The sequence below is a fragment of the Rana temporaria genome, chromosome 1 (genome assembly GCF_905171775.1).
Source record: "Rana temporaria chromosome 1, aRanTem1.1, whole genome shotgun sequence".
Classification (NCBI taxonomy): domain Eukaryota; kingdom Metazoa; phylum Chordata; class Amphibia; order Anura; family Ranidae; genus Rana; species Rana temporaria.
This window is the reverse complement of record NC_053489.1, coordinates 247027680-247054988: the sequence shown is the minus strand read 5'-3', so window position 1 is coordinate 247054988 and position 27309 is coordinate 247027680. Positions and strand designations below refer to the sequence as shown.

At 43.6% G+C, this 27309-nt stretch overlaps 1 protein-coding gene across 5 annotated transcripts in view; it reads left to right on the top strand.

Annotated features, from left to right (window-relative positions):
• The window catches only part of TOX4 (TOX high mobility group box family member 4), a 48651-nt gene that overhangs the window by 7876 nt on the left and 13466 nt on the right, over window positions 1–27309 (top strand). Inside the window, exons 1-6 of one of the 5 annotated variants that reach the window (XM_040352848.1) lie at window positions 6949–7162; window positions 10718–10786; window positions 21117–21359; window positions 21444–21704; window positions 21790–22017; window positions 23167–23247. In XM_040352848.1, coding sequence (XP_040208782.1) covers window positions 7040–7162; window positions 10718–10786; window positions 21117–21359; window positions 21444–21704; window positions 21790–22017; window positions 23167–23247 — 1005 coding nt within the window. In that variant the 5' untranslated portion in view covers window positions 6949–7039. Of the gene's footprint in view, window positions 1–6947; window positions 7163–10717; window positions 10787–15507; window positions 15968–21116; window positions 21360–21443; window positions 21705–21789; window positions 22018–23166; window positions 23248–27309 lie in introns of those variants that run through there. The other 4 variants (XM_040352856.1, XM_040352864.1, XM_040352881.1 and 1 more) reach the window with 4 other exon arrangements.

Below are 27309 nucleotides of genomic sequence, written 5' to 3'. Positions count from 1 at the left end.
ATAAATAAAAAACGGACCATTGTAAGCTCCCCTGTCAGTGGTAAATGGTTAGTCTCTACACTCCACACTGGGGAGAATGCAAACAACAGGTAAGAGGGCACAATGACATGACTGGAGTTCTGCATGAAGAGGACTACTGGTGTGGAACCAAGGAGGAAGTTGGAATCACTGCAGTGTGGAGAGAGCAAGTACATTTTTTTTTTTTTTTAAGCACACAAGGAGGAGAGGATTTAAATAAAAACTGGAGTTAGGCCCCTTTCAGACTGGGGCGGGAGCCGCGGTGGCGGTATAACGCCTCAAAAAATAGTGGCGCTATACCGCCGGGATTGCAGCGGGAATCAGCCGCTAGCGGTGCAGTATTAACCCCCGCTAGCGGCCGATAAAGGGTTAATACCGCCCGCAATGCGCCTCTATAGAGGCGCATTGCGGGCGGTATTGGCGCGGTTTTCAATGGGAAGGAGCGCTATACATGCCGCTCCCCTCACCGCTCCAAAGATGCTGCTGACAGAAGATTTTTTTGTCTCCCGCCAGCGCATCGCCTCAGTGTGAAAGCCCTCTGGCTTTCACATTGAGTCTGCAGTGAAGGAGTTTTTCAGGCGGGAAAGCAGCGCTATTTTTAGCGCTGTGCCGCCTGAAAAACTCCTCAATGTGAAAGGGGCCTTAGGGCCCTTTCACACCAGCGGACAAACGGTCCGCTTTTCATAAGTCCGTTTACAGACTTTCAAAGGTTCCCTATAGGATCACGGCCGTTAGCGGATGGAGCATCCGCGAACGTCCGTAATCACCCGCCTCCGTCAGGATCCGTTTTTTCAGACGGAAGAAAACCCTATTTTTCTTCCATCTGTTGGATCGGATGAATACGAACAGATGGTCCGTATTCATCCGATTCCCCATAGGGGAGAGCGGAGGAGAGACAGGGCGGTCTCTGCACAGTGTGCGGGGACCGCCCTGTCCGCCGACAGCTCAGCTGGGATTAACGGAGGAATCCCCGCTGAGCCAAACGGGCTAACGGAGCGGATCAATTACGGATCCGCTCCGTGTGAAAGAGCCCTTACACGCATTCTAATATAAGATGGGTTTTATTCTGAGCCATTGATCCTTGGACCTGGAGCTCTGCACCATAAATGAAGGGTGGAGCTTCTAACAATGATCGCTAATTTAGTTCTATCAGCAGCTATCATTCATTGAAAATGTAAAAGCCGATAGGCTGCGCTCTAGGCAGTTTTTTTTTTCTTTTTAATTCTTCATGTAAAGGTAAGCAACATAACACAATAGGATGACATGACATCACGTTCTTGGTGATAAACAACAGCGTTAACAGGCTCTACATTTAGAGGACAAAAACAACTTAATGTATATTTTTTTTAACCAATATTACCAAAAGTGAAAAAAAAAAATCAAATTTCGAGCTTGTTATCAGAACAGCAGCATATGGAAAATTTTCCAACAGAGACACCAGGGATTCCTTTACTTAAGAGGAATTTCGTCTCACTTCCTGTTGTGTCAATTGGACAGGAAGTAAAGGGAAATCTCCCTAATGGGATGTTATTAAAGAAATATATATATATATATATATATATATATATATATATATATATATATATATATATATATATATATATATATATATATATATATCCTGACATGGCTTATAACCCTACCTTGATTCACATCTATGCATTTTGCTTTTGAACATTTCTGCAGTGCTTTTTGCTGTGCTTTCCGCGTTTTTTCTTTTGCCACAATTTAAGTTTTCTGGAAAGTTTGTTGTTGGGCAGATTTAAAAAACACAAATTGCGGTTAAAGCGCACTACATGCTTTTCTGCAGCTTCTCCATTGTCCACAGTCTATTGAACCAAAAAAATAAGCACAGTTTTTTTTTTTTTTTATTAAGAAAAAGTCCCTGACCCTTTCCAAAAATGCAGAGGCACAAAAACGCTAATGTTAAGGCTTCATTTCCATGGACGTTTTTACAGCCACTTTTCTGAGCGTTTTTTGCAGCTTAAAAACAGCTCTCCATGTTAGTCTATGGCCTCATGCCCACCATGACGTTTTTGAGCTGTAGATGGCTGAGCCGTTTTTAAGCTGCAAAAAAAAAAAAACAGGACCAGTGCGTTCTGAAGCTCCAGCGTTAGAGCTGTAAAAACGCCAGACATTAAAAAAACGTGGAAAAACACTCAAAAACGCTACCGCTCCGTTTTTGAGCTCCAGCTCCAAAAAAAAAAAAAAAAAAATTATATATATATATATATATATATCCGGTTACCGACTGCCCACTGTATATATACGTCCTGTTTTTAAAGATGGATATCTCGGTAACGGCAGCAGCTGCTGCCACAACCAAGATACCCATCTCTTCAGTGAGCGGTCCAGTAAACGATAACGGATTCGCCGCAAGATCGCCGTTATCGGTGGCGGGAGAGGGCCCCCCCTCCCGCTGCTTACCGGAGCCGTCGGTAGCGGCAGAGGCGATCGGGTGCTGCTTCCTAGTCAGTGAGGATGCAAGTGAGTGCAAGATGGCCCCCACCCGTCCTCATAGCATTGCTGGGCGGAAGTGACGTCAAAACGTCAGTCCCGTCCAGCGTCTTAAAGAGACAATTTTTTTGTTGTCATTTTTTTTAAATGACAAATTTTTCATTTTTTTTTCTTGCATTTAAGTCTAAATATGAGATCTGAGGTCTTTTTGACCCCAGATCTCATATTTAAGAGGACCTGTCATGCTTTTTTCTATTACAAGGGATGTTTACATTCCTTGTAATAGGAATAAAAGTGATACATTTTTTTTTTTTTTTTTTATTTCAGTGTAAAAATTTATAAAATCAATAAAAATAAATAAGAAAACAAAAATTTTTTTTAAAGCGCCCCGTCCCGACGAGCTCGCGCGCAGAAGCGAACACATACGCGAGTAGCGCCCGCATATGAAAACGGTGTTCAAACCACACAAGTGCAACCTATAGAATTTTTTAAACGTTGCCTATCGAGATTTTTAAGGGTAAAAGTTTGACACCATGCCACGAGCGGGCGCAATTTTTAAGCGTTACATGTTGGGTATCATTTTACTCGGCGTAACATTAGCTTTCACAATATATAAAAAAATTGGGCCAAATTTATTGTTGTCTTATTTTTTAATTCAAAAAAGTGATTTTTTTCCAAAAAAAGTGCGCTCGTAAGACCGCTGCGCAAATACGGTGTGACAAAAAGTATTGCAATGACCGCCATTTTATTCTCTAGGGTGTTAGAAAAAAATATATATAATGTTTGGGGGTTTTAAGTAATTTTCTAGCAAAAAAAAACTGTTTTAGTTTTGTAAACGCCGAATCTGAAAAACAGGCTCGGGGGTTAAGTGGTTAAACATGGACAGGCGTTTTTAAGCTGTAAAAAAGGCAAAAAAAAGTGGCTGTAAAAACGTCCATGGAAATGAAGCCTAAAACAATTCCTGCGTTTCTGCAAAAAGCATGAATAACTATCCAAAATGTAAAAAAAATTTAAATTTGGGCTTTAGTTCTAATTTAAATTCTAACCACATGTTTACTGTGACTTTAACCACTTTAGCCCTGGACCATTTGTCAGCCTAAGAACCAGAGGTGTTTTTACAATTCAGCACTGCGTCGCTTTAACTGGTAATTGCGCGGTCATGCAATGTTGTACCCAAACAAAATTTGCGTCCTTTTTGGGGCCGAAACAACTAATCGATTATGAAATGAATCGATTACAATTTTCATAATCGATTTATCGGCCAGTAACATAATGGGGTTAAAAAAACTAAAATTATCCCTTTATAGTACAAATAAGCAAATCGCTACTGTAAATATTACTTTCACTGTCCCACAGTAAAACAAAAATTAACCCCTTACAGTAGCGATTATTTGCTCTTTTTGTACTTTTATGTTATGTTACTAAACATCTCAGGCCTGGGGTCACACCTCTTTTTTTTTGGTGCTTTTTGCAGAAACACACTACAGTTCATTTACATGTTTTCCTATGGGACACATTCACATCCATGATTTTTTTCAACTGCTGCGTATTTGGAAAGGGCAAGGAGTTTTTTTTACCGCAAAATGGTGCTATTTTGTTTTTTTTTGGTTCAATATACTTCAATGGAGAAGCTGCAGAAAAGCATGTAATGTGTTTTTGTGGCAATTTGTGTTTTGTAATCTGCCCAACAACATATTGGCCCAAAAAAAATTAAAAATGCTTTATTTTTTATGGCTATTATCCGATTAATAGGTGTTCGTAAAAGCAGCATACATTACACATAGTTAGGCACGCATTTAACCTCTTGATTGCCCTAGATGTTAACCCCTTCCAAGCCAGCGTCATTAGTACAGTGACCGTGTATAGTATTAACACTGATCACTGTATTAATGTCACTGGCAGTATAGCCTAGTACACATGGGCCAAATGCTGGGCGGCATCAACCGGTTCAATAGAAACCGGCCAACATTCCGCCCGTGTGTATGGCAGCCGGTCCGACAGAAGGTGGCTGTTTGGCTGGTGATCTGCCGATATGGTTCCCCCCTTGACGGCGCAGGCACAATCCGAGCCGACGGAAATCACTGAACCTGATCAGCTGTTTTCAGGTGTAGCAAGAGGTCCAGGGCGACGTGGAATTCGCTGTAAGTGGCCAGTCGGCCTCACGTCCTTGCTTTGCTTGGACGGCTCACTGCGCTCGGCCTCCTGGCTCTTTTTTTAGCATCCTCGAAGTCCGCGGGGATGGTAAAGAATGAGCCTGGATGCCGCGCATGTGCCGTGTACACCTGAAGAACAGCTGATCAGGTTCAGAGATTTCCGTGGGCTTTGTCTGCGCATGCGCAGTCAAGCAGGGAACCATATCGATAGGGGAACTAGCTCAACAAGACACCGGCTTCTGTCGAAGGGTCATGGCCGTAAAAGGTCTGCTGACTGGAGTGTTCTGGTGTCCCTGTCAGAACACAATAGCACAGCAGGGAAGATCGCTGAACTAACATTGTACAGCTGTTCTGACCTGAGCTGAATGAAAAAAAAAAAAAAAACTAGCAGTGTGTACCAGACTTCAGTCAGTTGGGGGAACTGACAGAAGTCTGGTACACACTGCTAGTTTTTTTTTCAGCAACAGTTAGTGTCAGATCTATTGCAGTCCCATTATAAGTCGCTGCCATTAGTAGTATATAAAAAAAATTCCAGTATATTCACCATGGTTTGAAGGTGTGAACCAATCAATAAACACTTATTGGGATTTCTTTTAATCAAAAACATGTAGCAGAATACATCTTGGCCAAAATTCATCAAATTAGATTTTTTCCCCCCTATTGGATAGGTTTTATAGCAGAAAGTAAAATATTTTTTTTTTCTTTTTTTTTTAATCATTCGTAGGAGAGGCAGAATGGTGGTTTGCCAATGTAAACAAGGCAGATTGACTTTGTGCTGGTTCACAAAGGGGCAACCTGACTTACAACAAGCCGATTTGGAGGCGACTTCAGCACAACTTTGAGCAACTTATGACACGACTTAAAGTTGTCTCCAGGATAGGCGACTTTGGCTTTTCTTTTTCCTGTAAAGTTGCTTCAATATAGATGGAGATCTGACTTGGAGGCGACTTCCATTGAAATCTATGGGTACAAGTCGCCTTGAAGTAGTACAGGAACCTTTTCTGAAGTCGGAGCGACTTCAGTAGTGTGCATTAAGATGGCTCTCGTGTACTTCTATGGCATTTTTTTACCAAAAATATGTAGCAGAATACATATTTTACCCAAATCGATGAAGAATTTCTTTTTTTTTTTTTTACATATTTTTATTGGGTATGTTTAAAGCCCCCATACACACTATTAGATTTTCTGCAGATTTTGGTCTTCAGATTTACCAAAACCATATAATATGAGGTCAAACCTTAAAGTGGAGTTCCACCCTAAAATGGAACTTCCACTTTTCAGAATCCCCCCCTCCGGTGTCACATTTGGCACCTTTCAGGGGGGAGCAGATACTTGTATAATGGAGGTATTTGCTCCCACTTCCAGGCATAGATAGCCGCAGGATCCGCGGCTATCCATGTCATGTCCGGCCCCTCCTTTGTCACCCCCCCCTGCTGTCTTCTGGGAGACACACAGGTCTCAGAAGACAGCAGAGACTGTTCGGATCGCACATGCGCAGTAGGGAACCAAGAAGTGTGAAGCCATAAGGCTTCACTTCCTGATTCCCTTAACAAAGATGGCGGCGGTAGCACCCGGGAGAGATCGGCTTTCCATGCCAACATCACGGGCGCCCTGGACAGGTAAGTGTCCATATTTTAAATTTGTAACTGGTGACTTTAAAAAAAAAAAAAAGGTTTTCATTTGTATGCAATCAGGCAGGCCCTTGCACTACATGGTTTTGGTAAATCTGAAGACAAAAATCTGCAGAAAATCTAATTGTGAAAGTAAAAACGATTGTGTTTTTTTTTTTTAAATTGTCGCTCTTTTTGGTTTATAGCGCAAAAAAAAATGCAGAGGTGATCATATACCAGCAGAAGAAATCTCTATTTGTGGGAAAAAAAGCACATCAACTTTATTTGGGTACAACATCGCAAAAGTAATGCAGCGCTGTATGGCAAAAAATAGCATGGTTATGAAAGGGGGGTAAAGCCGGGGCTGAAATGGTTAAATACCACTATTTATCTATCAGAATTGATGTTCGGCTTCCAAACATGTGAAAGAGGACAGGGAAGATAGCAAACAGGTACCTTAGTGATAACAAGTACAGCTCCTCCAGTACATGTGTTATATGAGACTCCTGTACAAGCGGCTATCCTTATCTCAGCCCATACCACAGGTAAGTCCGCCATACTCGTCCCGCAGGTGGCACCGCAGTGACCGCACGGGTGTGTCTGAGAAGGAGAACGCTCCGGCTAGTCACATGTTAGCGCTAGGCCAATGGCTGATTGGTGCAGTGTCGGTTCCGACCGGTGGGGTCAGTGTAGAGCTAATGATCGGTTCGCTTGCTCGGGGATAGCCGTGTGATGGGAGTGGCGGGATAAAATGTATGTAGAAGTGGCGGCGTTCAGCTCTTCTTATACGGCGCTTGGCTGATGGATCTGCACTTCTTTACGGCTCTGGAGAGCGGGGATGGGGCAGGCCTGTTCTCGGGGGAGGAGGGCGCCTCCACTTCTCTGGGCTCTCCACAGATGTATGGCGTCTATGGGCGCAGTAAGGTGAGCTTCTGTATAGGGAAGGGTTAAATGGCAATCGGCCTTCTCTGCCCTCACTTCCTGTCCTGGTGATCTTCCTGTGAAGAGGGCACTTTCCATCTTGCACAGACAGGTGTCATCATCTTTATCCAAAATGGATGATTTAGGCCCCTTTTACACTTGTGCATGGCAAGTCCTTCCCCATGATTTCCAATGTTTATCAGTCAAATATGTGACTTCAAAGTACTCCCTGACTGTACTACTGTGGTTCAACTTTCATGCCAGTTGAGGTCTATAGACCTCAAGTTTACACAGGCATTCCTGAAAAATTGTGTGTGAAAGGGGCCTTACCCGCAAGACTTGGTGACCATTGTCAAAGTTTAGATTTTCTCTAAGGACCCATCAACGTGGGTGTTCAGCCTGGATCCACAATGTATGACCAGGGGCAGGAGGATATAAATGGTTAATGGGGTGTGTGTGTCATTGATCTGATGACCCCCATGTGAGAGGATCTGTAAGCCTAGTGCATGCAGGCTGAATGGTGGGCGGCATCGGCCAGTTCAATAGGAACCAGCCAACATTTTGCCCATGTGTACTGCAGCCAGCCCAATAGAAGCAGGCCGTTTGGGCGGCTTCTGTCAAAGGGGCATGACCGAATAAGTTCTACCGATCGGCGCTCTCGGCCAATGGCTGACCAGTGTTCTAGTGGGGGGGGGGGGTTGTCCCCCTGTCAGAACCCAATGGAACAGCAGGGGAAATTGCTATACTAACATCAGATTGTCAGTTTTTTTTTCTGTTTTGAACGAAAAAAAAAAACTACTAGTGTACTAAGCTATAGGGCTTGTTCACACCAGCCTGCACATGGCTGTCAGGCAGGAAGGGTGTGGTCTGGTCCTAAAAGACCGCACAATTATTATTATTTACGAAAAGAAGTGCAGTCGCTGTAAATCTGAGGGGAAGATTTGAAATGAGGGGAAGCTCTGCTGACTTTATTATCCAATCATGTGCAAGCTAAAATGCTGTTTTTTATTTTCCTTGCATGTCACTCTCGGATCTACAGCGACTGCACTTTGCACTTGTAGTGCAAAGTGGATTTGCCTTTCGGAAATAACCCCCTCTGTATAGTGTTTTTTATCCCCACAAAGTGACACTTCCCTTCAATTCTGCATCACAACATCTGAATCTGATCATCAAGCCCCTACAGCAATAAAAACTGACTGATGGTCTAATTCTTCACAATGTATTATAATAATAAAATCAGGTTTAGCCCTGTTCACACCGATGCATTTTTTGATGTGTAACAGAACGCATGCAATCGCAGAACAAGTGAAATACTATGAGTTTATGTGTATGCTGTGCGAATCCAATGTGATTTCTTTTTTTTTTAAAGGGTCCTGTCCTGTGCAAGTTTTAGCTCCATAGAGTTTGTATGGAAAGTGCATCTCTATCCTAAAGTAACGCGATTCCAGTATATTTTCTGTCTCCCATCCCCGCAGAGAGCGACAGCCTGAGAGGGCGATCGCTGCTGTATCCAAATCGCATCAAAAAGGGATTAGAATCGCAATTGAACTGCCTTGCCCTTTGATAATGGTGGGCACTGTAGTTTTTGCAGTTTTGAAGCCTAACCTATTTTGATATCTCTTTACTTGTCACAACCCCATATTTTATTGTCTTACAGAAAGAACACCCTTACAGATTGTATTCATTTTAGTGCATTCTTTTAATGAGAATATAGATAAGTTAAATTTTTAAATGTGAAAAAATGTGCATTTATAATTTTTTATAGTAGTAGGAGCCTGTAAAACATTGCACCAACAATTAGCAGATCGCTGATGCCATGCAGGTTTCATGCAGATCTCTGTGTATTGGCTTCCTTATACATCCTGTATGGGTAAGCCGGTACTCCCTGACAGGAAGACTCAATGAACTACCAGAGCGCTGTGGTCGTTTCTTTGAGAACTACAAGCCGCTAAGGTTGTCGAAGCTTGTAGATCAGACACAGAGCTGTGTATATGAATGATACCGCCGTGTGGGCGGAGCCTTGCATGTCTGAAGGGTTTTCAAACAGTGACTGCTAGTACGGCAAACCTTTTCCTCCCATGCTGCTGCCACAGGGAGGAGATCTGGCAGTGGCTGCAGCATTGGGAACATGTTCCCAAAGGTGAACTTGTCCTTTAAGCTAAAGGCAAAACTTTTCTTCTTCTTTTTTATTTTTTTGATAGCAGGGTTATACCCTGTCAGCTTTTTTTTGCCATCTGTGTCCCTTTTGGAGTTTTCCCTTCATGGCCTGTCATTGTCAAAACAGTAAATTAATGTTATCAGGGTCAGCAGAAATGGTGTCACCATTGGAAGATCTCACTGTTCTGGGGACAACTCAAAATTTGGGATTTTCTTTTACTTTTAGGCCCCTTTCACACTGAGGAGTTTTTCAGGTGGTTTAGCGCTAAAAATAGTGCCTAAATACCGCCTGAAAAACTCCTGCCCCAGCATTCTCAATGTGCAAGCCAGGTGGCTTTCACACTGAGGCGATGCGCTGGCGGGAGAGAGAAAAATCTCCTGCAAGCAGCATCTTTGGAGCGGTGTGTACACCGCTCTTTCACCGCTGCCTCCCATTGAAAACAATAGGACACTGCGGTAATACCGCCGGCAATGCGCCTCTGCAGAGGTGCATTGCGGGCGGTATTTACCCTTTTTCGGCCGCTAGCGGGGGGTTAATACCGCACCGCTTGTGGCTGAATTCCGCCGCTATTTTGTATGGCTTTTCTATTATTTTGGTAAAAGTTAATTCCTTGAGTACCAAGGTGGTTTTCTTATTTGGGTCCTCAGATTTAAAAGTTTAAGAACGCCTGTACTCGTTCTTTCCAAAGACTTTACAACCCCAAGGCTTGCCTGCAAAGAAGAGGGTTAATATTCGCAACTCTAGATGTGCTAGCGTAAAAATCTTCAGCATCTGACACTTCCGGGAGTGTCAGATGCCTGTTTTCTCTGTCTTCTCTGTGTTCACAGTGGTTATTTCCTCTAACGCCGACAACACTGCTATGTATTGTATTGATGTAGGGGCCAGAGAAAGGGGCATCAAGACATTCCTGGAATTATCAGATGCTGAAGCTTTTTCAGCCAGCATAGCTCTCGTACAGCCGAGATCAGTAGCACAGGAGGGCTAAGTATTTCTACTTTGCAGGCATGCCTTTGGTTTTATGTGTAAAATTGTGTCCCTTCCACCAGTCAGTTAGGCCTCATGTACAAGGCTGCTGGTAAACGGACGTTTAGGAGCAGTTGGGCGTTTTTTTCCCCCCAGCTGCCCCTCTATGTTACGTTATCAGTACATGTACACAGGGTCGTTTTTATGAATAGACAGAGGTGGTGTGTTTGTATAATATGCTGAGATCGCGTGTGTGTTTGCTTTTGTTTTTTCCCATCCATGCATACATTTGTAAGGCATTGGCGTTTAAGGCAACTTAAATAATGCAAAGATTATGGTGCACGTATAACAAAGATAGGGGCTTAAATTATTTATTTATTATATCTGTTGTGTATGCAGTATTGTTTTTACAATTTTTTGTTTTTTTTTGTTTGCAGTTTCCAGGGGGTAGTGACAGTTACCTGACCATCACTGGTTCAGGACACCCATTCCTGACTGGGACAGAGGTAAGTGTGACATCTGTATATTAAAACCGCCCTAATCTTTTACAAAGATAAACGACAGTGCCCCCTTCATTGTTTGTTTCATATATTTTAGGTTCCCTGTTATACTAGATTAGCATGTCAATCTGATCTAATAGTGCCACCCCTTAGACCCCTTTTTAGCGCTTAAAATAGTGCCTAAATACCGCCTGAAAAACTCCTGCCCTGCAGTCTCAGTGTGAAAGCCTAAGTGCTTTCACACTGAGGCGGTGCGCTGACGGGACCGCTCCAAAAGTCCTGCTAGCAGCATCTTTGGATCGGTGAGAGGAGCAGTGTGTTTACGGCTCCTTTCCATTGAAAGCAATGGGACACCGCAGCTATACCGCCCGCAATGCGCCTCTGCAGAGGCAGTATTAACCATTTTCCGTCCGCTAGCGGGGGTTAAAACCGCACCGCTAGCAGCCGAATACCACAATGATTCCGACAGTATATCGCCGCTAAAAATAGTGGCGGTATACCGCTACACATTTCGCAGTGCAAACTGTGAAATGGTGCAGGAATCAATTCCAGTGCGGAGCAACGAAAAAAAAAGAAGGGGGGTGGAATGGGGGGTTCTGCACCATTTTGGTACGAATGCGATTTTGTTTGAAATCGCATAGACATCACATGTAATCTGCATAATTTTATTCTGAATCAAGCATGTGTGTAAGGTGCGCACAGAATAAGGTTGTGGGGGGAAAAAAATGCGTAATCATAGATTTTTTTTATTTGAATAATCTGATATTTCAGTAGTGACAGAGACACAGCTACTCCCTTGGCTCCAAGGTCAACAAAGGTTCTGGCAGCAGCTGGGTGAGCTTTGCACTGTCTGCCTTGACAATGTTTGCAGATTGGCGGAGGCTGAGCTTCATGTCAGGGCTGGGTAGGAGAAAAAAAAGATGTGTCCCCTCCTGGATTACAGAGCCTCTGACTCTCCATAAAGTACTCCCAGAAAATATGGAAGGTCTGTTTCCAGTACAACAAAGGAAAGAACTTTAAGCTGGTCGTAGGCAGCTCGAATCTTGGCTGGTTCAGCAGGGACCAGTCGAGATTCGATCCATGTATGGGCAGACTGATTATATACCCAAGTCGATCCAGCTGTAACCGCTAGCAATAATCCCTGTCTGCATGTGGCAGGGACGGCTGCCCATGCCCCCTCCAGGAGAACACAATAGCTCCGCGGGAGGGATTCCCCCATCAACAATGACTGGTGAGGGAATTGCACGTCTTTTGTTGCAGGAAAGAAAATCGCAGAATTTATGGCCTGCCTTACAAACGGCAGTGATTATGCGAGTACCTTTTTAGAGCTGAAGTTTAAGAACAGGCTTTTTCTGGCACTTTTTGTTTACAAGTATAAATCGGTAATTTTTTGCTATAAAATTACTCATAACCTCCAAACATTATTATTATTATTATTATTAATTAATAATAATATTTATTTTTGTTACTGACCCTAGAGAATAAAATGCCGATCGTGTGTGGGTTGTGTGGTGTGTTTGTGTTTTTTTTTTTTTTTTGTCACAGTATTTGCGCAGCGGTTTTACATACCCCAATTTTTTCAAATGAAATGTGAAAGATGTTACACCGAGATGCCTAACATGTCGCGCTTTAAAATTGTGCAAGCTCCTGGAATGGCGACAATCTGCAGCACTTAAATCACCATAGGCGACGCTTTAAATGACTTAACAGGTTACCGGTTTAGAGTTAGAGGCGATCCAGTGCTAGAATTATTGTTCTGGCTATAACGTTCGCAGGGATACCTCACATGTGGTGCAAATACTGTTTACATATGTGTGTGCGACTTGTGTATGCATTCGCTCCTGCGCGCAAGCACGGAGGGTTGGGGGCGCTTTAATTATTTTACTTTTACACTTTTTCTAAAAAGAAAATCGCACATTTTTTTTTTCACACGTCCCGTAAACACTCCCCCTAAGTCTTTCCTTTTTTTTTTAAAGCAAAATATCGACCAAAAAAATTGTTTATTTCCAGTCTGCACAGGAAGTGAAATCAAGATGTCGCTGCGGTCCAAGGCCATAGAGGCGATCAAAGGTAGGGGTGGGGGGGGGGGCGTTCCCTCCCGCCGCTTCTGAAAACATTCCAGCGGCTCATGAGCCACTCAGAATGCTTTTATGAGAAAACCAGCCACCAGCTGAAAAAAAAAAAACAATACCAGGGTTATGGCTGATATCTTTACTTGAAAGCCGCAACATGTGCATGTATATGTATTATGGTCTTAAAGTGGTTGTAAACCCTTTACAACCACTTTATGCTACAGGTAAGCCTATAATAAGGCTTACCTGTAGCTACCCATGATATCTCCTAAACCTGCACATTTTAGGAGATATCCCCTGTTCCTTGCATGTGCCGATGTCATCAGCACATGCGCGCTGAAGCAATGGCACGTATGTGCCGTTGCTTCAGTCAGTGTGCCGTTACCGGCAGCTCCTGCGCGCATGCTCGGCAGTGACGTTATCCCGGCCAATTCCATCGCCGCGACATCCGGAAGTGACCCCCGGGAGAGATGTCACTGAGGGCTTTCTTCACACTGGAGCGGTGCGCTGGCAGGACGCTCTAAAAAGTCTTGCCAGCCGCATCTTTCATGTGCTGTAGGAGCACCCCTGCCCAGCACTTTGTGGGCAGTTTTAACCCTTTTCCCCCCGCTAGCGGGGGTTAAAAGCACCCTGCTAGCGGTCGAATAGGGACAGTAAAGCGCTGCTAAACATAGGGGTGCTTTACCGCCAATGGTGCAATGTCTCAGTGTGAAAGTAGCTTAAGTAATTCATAATGAGCTAGTATGCTATTTTTTGTTTTTGTCTTTTACAAGGGTTTACAACCACTTTAAAGTGGTTAATCTGCTTCCTTTTTTTCGCTTCTCTATACAATTCAGACAACGTGTGGCTGGTAGGAGGGGCCAGCATAATGCTTTACATGGCTTTCTGAAAGTGATGCTGAAAGGAGTTGTAAAGGTATATATTTTTTGTCCTAAATAGCTTCCTTTGCCTTAGTGCAGTCCTCCTTCACTTACCTCATCCTTTGATTTTGCTTTTAAATGTCCTTATTTCTTCTGAGAAACCCTCACTTCCTGTTCTTCTGTCTGTAACTACACACAGTAATGCAAGGCTTTCTCCCTGGTGTGGAGTGTCATGTCTCCACACCAGGGAGAAAGCCTCGTATTACGGTGGTGAGTTACAGACAGAAGAACAGGAAGTGAGGATTTCTCAGAAAAAATAAGGACATTTAAAAGCAAAATGGAAGGATGAGGTAAGTGAAGGAGGACTGCACTAAGGTAAAGGAAGCTATTTAGGAAAAAAAATTGTATCTTTACAACCCCTTGAACCTCCCAGATATGAAACATTTGAAATCCATTTAATAAAAAAAAGTAGATCGGGGACAGTAAAGCCCTGAACACATGGGCCAAATATCAGCCGGAATAAGCTCTTACAGTGGAAACCAGCTGACTTTGGGCCCATGTTCTGTTGGAAAACCAGCATCTGGGTGGGGGGAGGCAGGGGTTGCCCCCCTCAAAAGCACGGGGAGGAGGTCGCTGTACTAACATCACTTATACAGAAAAAGGTCTGGTGTCCCCAGTAACACACTTCCATCCCTATAACATATAGTCAAACAAAAGGATTCGCCCCGGGACTTTAAATGAAGTGGGTACCGTTACCGGCAGTACGAATAACAATAGTTATTACAGTATATAATTTATTCAAGTAAAATTCTTTACATGCATAGATAACACCAACAGTTGCCAATTAAAAGATGCATAAACAAAAACATCACTTAGTACAACAACCTCCTTATTATTATTATTATTATTTATATATATATTTTTTTATTATTATTCAGCCCGCTGAGTTGAACAAAACAACCCCAATGTGTGTATCAGGCTTTAGGATGGGGAGCAATAAAAGGTAGAAGAGGCTGGACGTTCAGCCGGGCAGTGAGGTGCTATCTGACTTGCAGCTTCTAATGCACACACTGAAAAGCTTAACATGTACAGTGAAAGCAGAGTAAGCAATTTTAGTAAAGCAGATAAGCCTGTCCAGAAAGAAATTGGGACCTCTTTAGGTCCCATGCACATGGGATGTTTATGCTGCTTCTAGGTGTGTGTTTGTACGTTCTGCCCCTGCCTTTGAACTCCCCTGCATGTTAGCCAATAGGGGTTATTTATGAAAGGCAAATCCACTTTGTACTACAAGTGCAAACGACAAGTGTGAAGTGTTGTAAATCTGACCGGAAGATCTGAAATGAGGGGAAGCTCTTCTGATTTTATCATCCAATCATGTACAACTAAAAATGCTGTTTTTTATTTTCCTTGCATGTCCCCCTCAGATCTACAGCGACTGAACTTCCAAGTGCAATTCCAAGAGCACTTTGCATTTGTAGTTTGCACTTGTAGTGCAAAGTGGATTTGCCTTTAGTAAATAACCCCCTCTGTGTCCATGCCCACATATACTTTTAGCAGCGCTTGGCAGCAGGGGCTTGTAGAAGCAGGAAAAAAAAAAAACACCCACTGCTAGCTCATCCAGGAGCAGAGGCATTTTGGCAGAAAAAAAACCACTTGACACATGTTAACGCATGTAAATTTATTTCAATGATCAAAAGAAAAAAAATGTTACTTAATTATTGGTTACATGGCTCACTGATTCATATCTAGGCCTCGTACACACAGGACATTTTGGAAAGTCTCCTAAAAGCCTTTCTTCCTGGCAGCAGCGTTTTGTCAGGGAAAAAAAAAACGCCTATCGCTTGCAAAGGTGTGTAACACGTTAAGGTGCGCTTGGGTGCATTTACCGGCATCCAGTGTTTAGGACTGAACTTATTTAATTGGCTGGAATAATATTGTTTTCTTACCATGAATAAAAACTAGCTGTGATTTGTAATAATTCTGTGAACTGGTAGGTTCTGGGGACTGTTTTATGCACTGGAATGTGTCTTTTTAAGGCTCCAGCTAAAGCAATGTATTTGAGGTGGTTCCAGAAGAGCTATAGGATAGATTGTGTTCTGGTAAGGAAAGAGGAAGTGTTAGCAGATAAGTTGAAATGAATGTGTAACGAGCTGATTGGACAGGTCATGTGAGCAGACAGAACACTGTAGTGTAGAAGAATTAGGGAAGTAGTCTTCAGGACAGAGCAGACAAAACAACTGAGACGCAAGCTTTAGGTAAGCCTTCGTTCTGTTTATTTCACATGTATTCAAAATTGTTAAACTGATTAGTTTTTATTGGAATAATGTTTTGCAAGGATTTTTAGCAATGTTTAAAGAAATATAGTGTAGCTGGATTAGTAAAATGATTAGTGTTTTTGTTTTGCAAAACCACACATGACTGTCAATATACATGTTCTATGGAGAAAACAAAGTGCTTTCCATACATGTTTTATATAATTAACTTTGATAATTCTGATTCTCAGAGCTTGTATCCTATTTAAAGCCTAAAGGCTCCCTTTCCACTTTGTGCAACTTTTCCTGCGACTTGGGACTGCAAAGTCGCATGACAAGTCGTACTCCATGATCTCCAATGAGTACCGTTCATATCTGTGCGACTTCAAAGTAGTCCCTGCACTACTTTTGGTCTGACTTTGATGTGACTTGAGGTCCTTAGACCTCAGGCATTGCGTGGAGTCGCATCAAAATCGCGTGACTTTCAGGTCACAATAGTGGAAACCTATGGCTAAGTGCAGCAAAAATAAGGGACACATTCTACTGACTGCAAGTTATGTCCCATGTGTGGGTGTCCCCCCTCTATTTTGACTGCATTTAACCATTTGCTTACTGGGCACATATACCCCCTTCCTGCCCAGGCGAAATTTCAGCTTCCGGCACTGTGACGCTTTAACTGACAATTGCGCGGTCGTGTGACGTGGCTCCCAAACAAAATTGACACCTTTTTCCCCCCACAAACAGAGCTTTTTTTTGGTAGTATTTGATAACCTCTGCGTTTTTTTTTTTTTCTCAGTTTAGGCTGATACGTATTCTTCTACATATTTTTGGTAAAAAAAAAAAATCGCAATAAGCGTTTAGTGACTAGTTTGCGCAAAACAAAATGGGGGACATAATTATGAATTTTTTTTTTTTTTTTTTTTTTACTAGTAATGGCGACGATCTGCGATTTTTATTGGGACTGCGACATTATGGCGGACACTTTTGACACATTTTTGGGCCCATTCACATTTATACAGCGATCAGTGCTATAAATATGATTACTGTATAAATGTGACTGGCAGGGAAGGGGGTTAACACTAGGGGGCAAGGAAGGGGTTAAATGTGTTCCCTACTAGTGATTCTAACTGTGGGGGGAAGAGGACTGACTGGGGGAGGTGACCGATCTGTGTCCCTATGTACAAGGGACACAGCATCGGTCTCCTCTCCCTGACAGGACATGGATCTCTGTGTTTAGATCCACGGTCCTGCTCAGTTACTGGGCAATCGCAGGTGCTCGGCGGCCATCGCGGCCCGCGGGGCACGTGCATCGGGTCCCCAGTAACGCGCCCCCTAGTGGCTCTGCTAGACGAGGACATCATATGATGTCCTCTCAGAACAAGAGCGCTATCCTACCTCCTTTTTAAGCTTTAAAATTAACCCATTGTGTGTGTGTGTGTGTGTGTGTGTGTGTGTGTGTGTGTGTGTGTGTGTGTGCTGGTGATCTGAATCTTAAGAGACTAAAACCTGGTACACACTTTTTTTTCTTTTTCCGTCAGTACACAGCTTTCGAGAGCTGATCATCACAGTTCATTTGATTTATTATCCGATTGGACATGTACGATTTTCGTTTATTTACCACAGCTGTAGCTTGAAAATTCATGACAACACATTTATCACTCCCAAACTTTAATTCTGTCGTACGAGAATTTTCGTGACTTTAGTAAACTCTTCAGGTTTGATCCGAGATTAGCATGCAAAAAAACAGATGATCATTCATCCGATAATCTCATCATGTGTACCGGGCATTTTTTCTTAGAATAAAGATCACGATTCTCACGGTGTAACATCTTTCACTTTATTTTATTTTTTTACACATTCAGTGAAGTTGTTTTTTTTTCCCCTTAAATTGCTTTTGAAAGACCGCGGTGCAAATAGTGTGGCATAAAATATTACAAAGATTTCCATTTTATTCTCTAGGGTCTCTGCAAAAAAATATATACCATATACATGTTTGGGGGTTCTAAGTAATATTTTAGCAAAAAATACAGATTTTAACTTGTAAGCAACAAATGTCAGAAAAAGTTTTTTAGTCTTTAACCACTACCCGACGGCCGTACGACTTTATACGGCCGCAGGGTGGTTCTACTTCTCTAACTGGCCGTGTTTTTACGGCCTGCGCGCGCAGTCAGCGGCGCGCGCGTGCCCGCCGCATTGCTAAGATGCCAATGCGCGTGCCTGGCGGCCGTGATGTCCGCCAGGCACTCGGGATCGGCGGCTACAGGGACAAAACGTGGAGCTCTGTGTGTAAACACAGAGATCCATGTCCTGTCAGGGAGAGAGAAGACCGATCTGTGTCCCTTGTACATAGGGACACAGATCGGTCACCCCCCTCCCCCCACACAGTTAGAACACAATTCAGGCTACACATTTAACCCCTTCCTCACCCCCTAGTGTTAACCCCTTCAATGCCAGTCACATTTATACAGTAATTAGTGCATATTTATAGCACTGATCGATGTATAAATGTGAATGGCGTCAAAAGTGTCCAATGTCTCCGCCATAATGTCGCAGTCACGAAAAAAAATGCTGATCGCCGCCATTAGTAGTAAGAAAAAATAATAAAAAATAATAATAATTCTGTCCACTATTTTGTAAGCGCAATAACTTTTGCGCAAACCAGACGCTTCTTGCGATATTTTTTTTTTTTTTTTTTTTACCAAAAATATGTAGAAGAAGAATACGTATCGCCTAGCCTGAGAATTTTTTTTTTTTTTTTTTTTAAATTGGGCTATTTATTACAGCAACAAGTAAAAAAATATTGGTTGTTTTTTCAAAATTGTCGCTCTATTTTTGTTTATAGTGCAAAAAATAAAAACCGCAGAGGTGATCAAATACCACCAAAAGAAAGCTCTATTTGTGGGGAAAAAAGGACGTCAATTTTGTTTGGGAGCCAGGTCGCACGACCCCGCAATTGTCAGTTAAAGTGACGCAGTGCCACAAGCTGAAATTTCACCTGGTCAGAAAGGGGTATATGTGCCCAGTAAGGAAGTGGTTAAAGCAGAGTTCCTTCTAAATGTTTTTTTTTCCCTTTGTCTGAATTTCTCACTTCCTGTTCCTCCAGCTATTCTGGCTGACTAACCCCCAGCCAGAACAGCTCGGATGATGGTGGAAAGCTCACTGAGGAGAAACAGGAAGTGGGGAAATTCAAGGGAAAAAAAAACATTTAGAAGGGAAATGGAAGGAAAAGGTAAGTGAACCAACAATGTACTAGCTTAAAGGAACCTATTTAGAAAATAAAAAACAAACCTTTATAATCCCTTTTACAAAGTATGTTCTTTGTTTTTTTGCCTATGTTTTCTAATTTTATAGAGTTGGCAGCACATTTATGTAGCCAATGCTTTACATTGGCAGCACAGAACTGTTTTCTTTAAGCCTAGAAGTACCTAAACAGTCCCAAAAAGGTTCGGGACCTATGTTGAAGGGCTTTGGACTTGTGCTGATGGCATTAGTTTGAAACACTTTTGAGATCATTCAGAATCCATTGACAAATGTGTTGATCTTTCTGACCTGCTTCAAGCAGGTTTTTCATGCCTGTAGACTTGCATGGGTATGCAAAAACCTCCTTGAAGCTAAAAAATTGGGTAAAAGCCAATCCAAACCCCCTAAAAAAAAATGCCACGTTACAGTCCTTGGATTTGGTGGCTGAATTAGTTTTCTTAGTCCTTCTTTTTTTTTTTTTTTTTTGCGCCTTTCCCTTTCCTTTATTTTCACATGGTTATCTGGGCAGTACCCCTGCTGAATCGGAACTGAAGGGGAAGTATGTGTGTGGACACCAGTCTGTTTACATCAGCCTACTCATAACCCCACATAGAACTTCTGATCAGGCTCACCTGAAAAATAGACACGCAGACCTGATCGGAATGCCCCCGTAAAAAGGGCCTTATTTCTGTTAGTGCATCTGACCGTACCTCAGACTGGCCTTGCTACTGTCCAAAGGTGTCTCCTGTGTTCATCCATCGAAAGTGGAGACCCCCTAAGACGGGAAGCATGTCACTGGCTGGATTACCAGGTGAAAATAAATGCTAAGAATGGAAAGCAATTGTAGCTACTTTGTTAATTAATGTTTTTTTCTTTTTTGCGCGTCGGATTTTCCGATGGGAACTTTTCCATCTGGAAAAATAGAGAACCTGCTCTCAATCTTTTGTTGGCAGAAATTCTGACAGCAAAAGTCAGATGGAGCATACACACGGTCGGAATTTCAGACCAAAAGCTCACATCAGACTCTTCTTGTCGGAATTTCCGATCGTGTGTATGCGGCATTACTTCTCTCAAGGAAGGTTTATTTTAAAGTGCTCATTAAAACCAGGACCACTTTTGTTGGCATGGGAAAAAAAAAGTTTAAATCCTCTGACCGTTTCTTGTATCTTCATGAGACTGGGTGATATAGCTGTATTTGAATTTCAAGGGCAGCAAACTTGCTTTTGGTCATAACGAACTTCCAATTTTCTTTGTTGGAATTTTTTTCTTTTTTTTTTAAATATTCAGTATTGTGGGAAGCAGAAACAGAGCTAGGAATTATGGAAGGATGGTTTTTACTGCTAAAATATATTTAACATGTATAAGAGGTCAGTGGCTGATGTAGCCTACCATACTCTGCATGTAACTACAATATCCCTTTTGGGAGGGCCCTTCTTCATGCTTAGGCTGCATTCACATCTAGACGGACGAAATCGCGGCGTTTTGTCGCCGCAAATCGCGGTAAAAATAGCGGCGTTTTGTACCGCGATTTGCGGCGACAAAACGCGGGTATTGTCCGCCTAGATGTGTCCCAAGATGACCCCCTCTATGGAGATGATTGCCATCTCCTAGCCGAACGCTCGAAGACGCCTGAAAAAAAGGTCCGGGACCTTTTTTCACGCCGCAGGCGTTCGGCGTGGAGATGTGAACCATCTCCATAGAGGGACATGTATTTCCAGCCCTCTGGCGGCAGAGGCGTAGCGCTACAGGCGTAAAAACGCCTAGATGTGAATGGGGTCTTAGTGTTGCATTTTTACTTTTTTTACCTACTGTCAAAAAAAGTAGAACTGGGGAAACAGCAGTGGTTGGCAGTTAAGAGCTAACATGTTTTAATACTAAAGCATGTCCCTATTTTCATTATCTTTCTGTACAGACATTTCATACCCCAAGCCTAGGGGATGAGGAGTTTGAGATACCTCCCATATCCTTAGATTCTGACCCATCCCTGGCAGTCACTGATGTAGTTGGACACTTTGATGACCTTGGGGATCATACAGCTGTTCAGCAAGGAGCATTTGCAGCACAGTATGGAGTTCAGACTTTGGACATGCCAGTGGAAATGTCCCATGAAGTAATAGAACAGACTGGTGGACTGCTTGGAACCGGATTAACCATGGTAAACATTCAGTCCTGCAGCACAGTAATCTGTTTTACACTTAAAACAAAAATAGGATGTTTGATTGCTTTTGTCTGTATGCAGGATTTGGATCATCCCATTGTTACCACGTACAGTGCCAACCCACCAGTTACCATAGATGTTTCAATGACCGATCTATCCTCTGGTCTTATGGCTCACAGTCAGCTTACAACCATCGATCAATCAGAACTGAGCAGCCAACTTGGTTTGAGCCTTGGTGGTGGTACTATTTTGCCTCCGGTCCAGTCTCCTGAGGATCACCTGTCACCTACTGCCTCACCAACAAGCTCTTTGCACGATGAGGACATGGAAGACTTTAGAAGGGTTAGTATAATTATTTCCTGATCACTTTGTTAAAATAATATGGGCTGTTTTTTGACAATGCTATGTCGACTGTTGTACTTCACAGATAACTGCTCCTAAGAATATTGTTGTGGAACAAACCAAGAAACCGAAAGCTTCGAAAAAAAGAAAGAAGAAAGATCCTAATGAGCCTCAAAAACCTCTTTCTGCATATGCTCTGTTTTTTCGTGACACGCAGGCTGCCATTAAAGGACAAAATCCTAATGCCACGTTTGGGGAGGTGTCAAAAATTGTGGCCTCTATGTGGGACAGCCTTGGAGAAGAGCAGAAGCAGGTAACCTTTTTGAAAAGCTTTACTACAGACAGTCCCTGAGTTACAAACCTCTAACTTACAAATTGAGGGAGAAAATCTACCCATAGGAAGGGAAATTCACTCCTGTAAGCGTTTCCATGGGGAAAGGGTGTCTTCCCCTGAAGCTTGATCACCAATCCTTGTTTCCAGGACAACCCACATTTTTCAAAATCCAATTATCACAGGGACCGAATGTTAGGTGAAATCTTCTTAACAGGGGTACAGAGAGGAAAAATAAGGTTACTGGGGTGTTAACTGTTCCCTATGCTATCCAAAAAAATATTGGGTGGGGCTACACTTAAAGGATCATTAAAGGTGTGTTTGTTTTATATATATATATATATATATATATATATATATATATATATATATATAAAACATGTTATACTTGCCTCCACTGTGTAGCTCGTTTTGCACACAGTGGGGTCCCTCGGCGGCTGTCTCGGCTTCCCCCTGCGAGAAATCAACACCTTCATGCAAGCGAGCATGGTGTTGAGTGCTTGCGGGTGCGCTCCCGTGATGCAGCCGGCGGGCATAGCCGTTCAATGTATCATTCGGCCCCGCCTCCAGGCGTGCCGCGTCATTGGATGTGATTAACAGCAGCGCAAGCCAATGGCTGCGCTGCTTTCAATCAACCAATGAATGATCTGGTAAGACGGCCGAGAAGCCTGCTCATTCACGGCGCGGGACTTTTGAGGGGGTCAGGTAATTAATCAGGGGGCTAGGAGGGCGCTATTAATCGGATGCTTTTTTTTTCATCTTAATGCATAGAATGCATTAAGGTGAAACCACATTTACCTTTACACTATACCTGTTCCAACTTGCATACACGTTCAACTTGAGAACAAACCTACAAAACCTATCTTGTTTGTAACATGGGGACTGCATGTATTTAGTTCTTTGCTATGTTTTATGTGTAATGTTTTCACATTTCATTGTTACAAGTTATTCCTTACTATAATTTTTAATGTAATTGATTTAATTCACAGGTGTTTTTTAATGTGGCGTAAGCCGTGTACTGTTGGGGAATTTATATAATTGTACAAAAGAAGCAAAAAAATAACACACTAGTTTGTGTTAAAATTGCAATTTTCTCAGTCGCTGACTTGGTTTTGTTTTTTCCCCCCCTAGGTTTATAAACGAAAAACGGAGGCAGCTAAAAAGGAATATCTCAAGGCTTTGGCACTGTACAAGGAAAACCAAATGTCACAGGTAAAGCTGCCTCATTAAGCCTAACATTGGCCTTCTGTTTACATGTGTACCTGTGGGTTGGTCACAAAATTTATGATGACCTCATTTTAGCACTTGAAATCCAGAGAGGATTGAGAGGTCAGTGTTTCTTAGCTTTTCTTTACGGCATTAATGTGAAAATTTTGCTGTAAAACATTTCATGGCAGTGCACTAGAATGTGTATTTGAAGTGTTGGACACATGGAATTCATGTTGTATAAAAACAATATGTACAGCAAGTTTCTACAAAAATTGCAATCAACTTCAAGCAGCTTTGTTAAAGCTTTAAACAACTTTCACCCCCCCCCCCTCCTGGGACAGGAAATGCATTCACCCCAGATCTTAAAGGCGGTCCTCCCAGTTTTTTTGTGTGTTTCCTACCGGATAGGAAGGGAGCACGTGGGAACCTAGGGAAGCTCTATGGCTCAGGGCTAACCTGAAGGAGCGCCTGGCGTACCTTCTCAACCTGCACACCCCTCTGTCCAGTCAGGGAGGAGCGGAGCTGCGCGTCCCACCAGTGCCCCAACTCGGGGAGAGCAGGACCCCTGGGAGTTTGTCGCTGCCCCCTCTTAGGCTGAAGGAGCTGCTTGCAGGCGCATCCAGCCACAGAGGCTTACCTGGCCCAGTGAATTGTGGGGATGTTCCTCCGCTCGGTGTCCATCTGCTCTAAGCTTTGGGGCTGGGCGTGCAGCGGGGAAAAGACACTTGCTCGCCCGTGAGCAACCGGGTTTACGGAGGGAGGTAGTGCGTGCGTTGGAAGTGGAGCTAATGCGCTCCAAGCTGGCTCAGGAAGTGGTGGAGCGACCTCATCAGGTGGCGCCTGGAGATGAGGTTCTGGCTCCTGGGCATGTGGGTGGACAGCACAGGCATTTGGGAGCCAGTGGCGACCCAGCGGAGGCTGTAAGGGACACCAAGGAGCAATAGAGGGATCTGCAGCAGTACAGGCAGTGGACTCCGGTTCCTCAGGCACCGACACCTCCCAGTTAAGCGTGGGTAAAGGTGCCCATTGTTTGCTATGGAGGGGATTTTTTCTTTCCCCGGTCCATGGGTGGGGAACCACAGGTGACGGGGGGGGCACTTCTTTCCATAGACTCCAAGCACAGTGGTGTTGAGGGTCAGGGGCAGACACTTGTGGGCATTTGTTCTTCTTTTTGTTTTTTGGCTTTTAGGTTAAAGCCCAGATGCAGGCTCCTAGAAGATCTGCTGGATGTACTGCAAAATTGAACACCAGTTGGGAAAAGGCACTTCCTCTATTTGTGTCAGTAGTCTGGTCAGGGATGATTCAATGACGGCTTGTCATAAAATCCTTTCGTCCGTCAAGGATGAGATTGCATCCACCTTCCAGTCTTTTAATGGGATGATGGATAGGATGCAGGGTCCCTCTATGTCCCTATCCAGGACTGCCAGTATGCCTTCTTTGTCAGAACCTATTCCGGAGGAGGATAGGGAGCCCAGATCGCTGGCCTCTTCTCAGGCAGACTCTGGGTCTGATTTTATAAGGAGAGGATGATTCCTCCAGGGGATCCAGGTACAGGTTGTCGTTGGACACTGTAGGGGACTTGCTCAAAGCAATCTATTACACTTTGAAAATTAGAGAGGAGTCGGTACAACTTTGAAAGCATGACCTCGTGTATCAAGGGTCCAGTGCACAGAAGGTCAGGGTATTCCCCGGTAAACAAATCTCTGGTAGAGTCCATCTTGCTGGAGTGGGAGCGAGGCCCTTCTTCTCGGGCAGCCTCAAATGCAGGTTCCCTTTCTAGACGCGGCCCACCCTTGGAACAAGATCTCAAAGTTGGATGCGCTGCTGGCCAAGGTTTTTTAAGAAAACCGATTTGGGTTTTGACGACCTAGGGTCCATTGGCGACCCCCATGGATAAAAGGGGGGGGGGATGTGCTTCTGCGAATGGCCTGGGACGCTTCTTCCATCGGTCTAAAGCCAGCCCTAATAGCCACCTGCGTCACCAGAAACTTGGAGTGCTGTCTTTTTTTTTTTTTCTCTGCTGGCTAATGCATTTACAGTCTCTCACATTTCGGCAGGCACATCCAGGCCGCAGCTGCTTAAGTCCTTTCCATTACCATTTTAAAGCTGTACTGGACAGGTCACAAAGGTCACCTCAAGGCCCCAATGACTCCTGGGTGCCAGTGGGAGGAAGGTTGGGGGACATCAAGTCCGTTCATCTTGGAGATTTTCAGGAGTGGCTACAATTTGGAAGTCGATTCAATCCCCCTTCCAGTTTTCTTGTCACCCCATTACCTCAAGGTCGGGAAAAGGTATGGGCTCGGAGTCTGGTTTTAGGGGAGCTCGTTGATCAGCAGGTCCTTGCGCAAGTACCCCAGGGGGAAAGCTTCCAGGGATTCTATTCCCATGTATTCGTAGTCTGAAAATCCTCAGGCAAGTTCAGGTTAATCCGGAGCCTTAACAGAGCCCTGATGAACAAGCACTTCAGGATGGAGTCCATCTTCACAGTAACACATCTTCTGTTTCCAGAGTGCTATATGACAACGGTCAATCTCAGAGATGCATACCTCCATATCCCAATACACTGAGATTTTCAGAGGTATCTCAGACTGGCGGTCAGATTGAACTCTGAGGTTCTTCATTTTCAGTTTTTGGCACTGCCATTTGGGCTAGCGTGAGTGAGTGAATAACTTGTATAGCGCTACAAATGCGAACTAAATCGCCTCAAGGCGCTTGGCATCAATTTTTCACATTCTGTTGACCTTCAGAATAGATGGGTCTTAAGTTTTTTTCTGAAGGCCAGGTGATCAATTTCCATTCGGATGCTGGTTGGTAATGCATTCCATAATCGCGGTCCTTGGACTGCAAATCGACGTTCTCCTTTGGTTTTGTACCGGCTTTTGGAATTTGTAATAGTTTTTGATTAGTTCATCGCAGAACGCGATTGGCGTTTTGTTTTTTTATTTTTTTCTCTTAAATATTGTGGGGGCAGTGCCGTGTACACATCTGTGCGTCAGGCAAAGGGCCTTGAATATGACTCTGTCCTTTACGGGCAGCCAATGGAGGGATCTCAGGGATGGACTGATTGATTCCCAGGGTTTTTTCCCTGTTACCAGCCGTACCGCCGTGTTTTGGACGACTTGAAGGCGGGCAATCTGGTATTTTGGGAGTCCGAGGTAAAGGGAATTTGCATAATCTAATCTGGAGTTGATAATTGTCCCAACTACCACTGCTAAATCTTCCTTTTGGGATGAAGGGAACAACTCTCCGTAGGAGACGTAACAGATGATGAGATCCACTGATCCTATTTGTGCGTCCATTGTCATGTCTGAGTCAAAAATTACTCCAAGACTTTTGACTTTGGTGCTTGCGGTGATGGTTTGTCCCAGAATGGGTGGTGGTGTCCATGTGATCCTGGCCAGTCCTTTCCTGTTTGCATAGAGTTGAAGGAATTCTGTTTTTGCTCGGTTAAGTTTAACAGTTGTCTATCTGACTAAGGCATTGTTCTAATACGAGGTGTTGGTTCTTTTTTCCGCTGATACGATGTGTCATCTGCGTAAGAATGATATAGAAGGCCTTGGTTACTAATAATTTTTAAGAGTGGGCGGAGGTAAATGTTGAAGACTACGGGCGATAAGGGTGACCCCTGGGGGACTTTGCAAGCCACGGTACGAGACTCGGACGTGAAAGGTCTGGGATTGTATTTCCGGAAATGAGGAAAACCAGGGTAGCTCCGAGTCTGCAACTCCAGCTACCTCTGTGAGGCGGTTTAACAGCAGTTTGTGGTCTACTGTGTTAAAGGCAGCACTGAGGTCCAGCAGTAACAGGAGACAAGATTCTCCGTCATCTGCTGCTTCGAGAGCGTCATCCCATATTTTGAGAAGCGCTGTTTCCGTCCCGTGACCTCGGCGGAAACCCGATTTGTAGTGGATCCAGAAGTTTGTGGGTGTCTAAGTGATGTTGTAACCAGGGCTGTGGAGTCTGAGTCGAGGAGTCGGAGTCGGGGGAAATTTTGGGTACCTGGAGTCGGAAAACAATGCACCGACTCCGACTCCTACTAAATTTAGATTGGAATAAAAAAAAAAA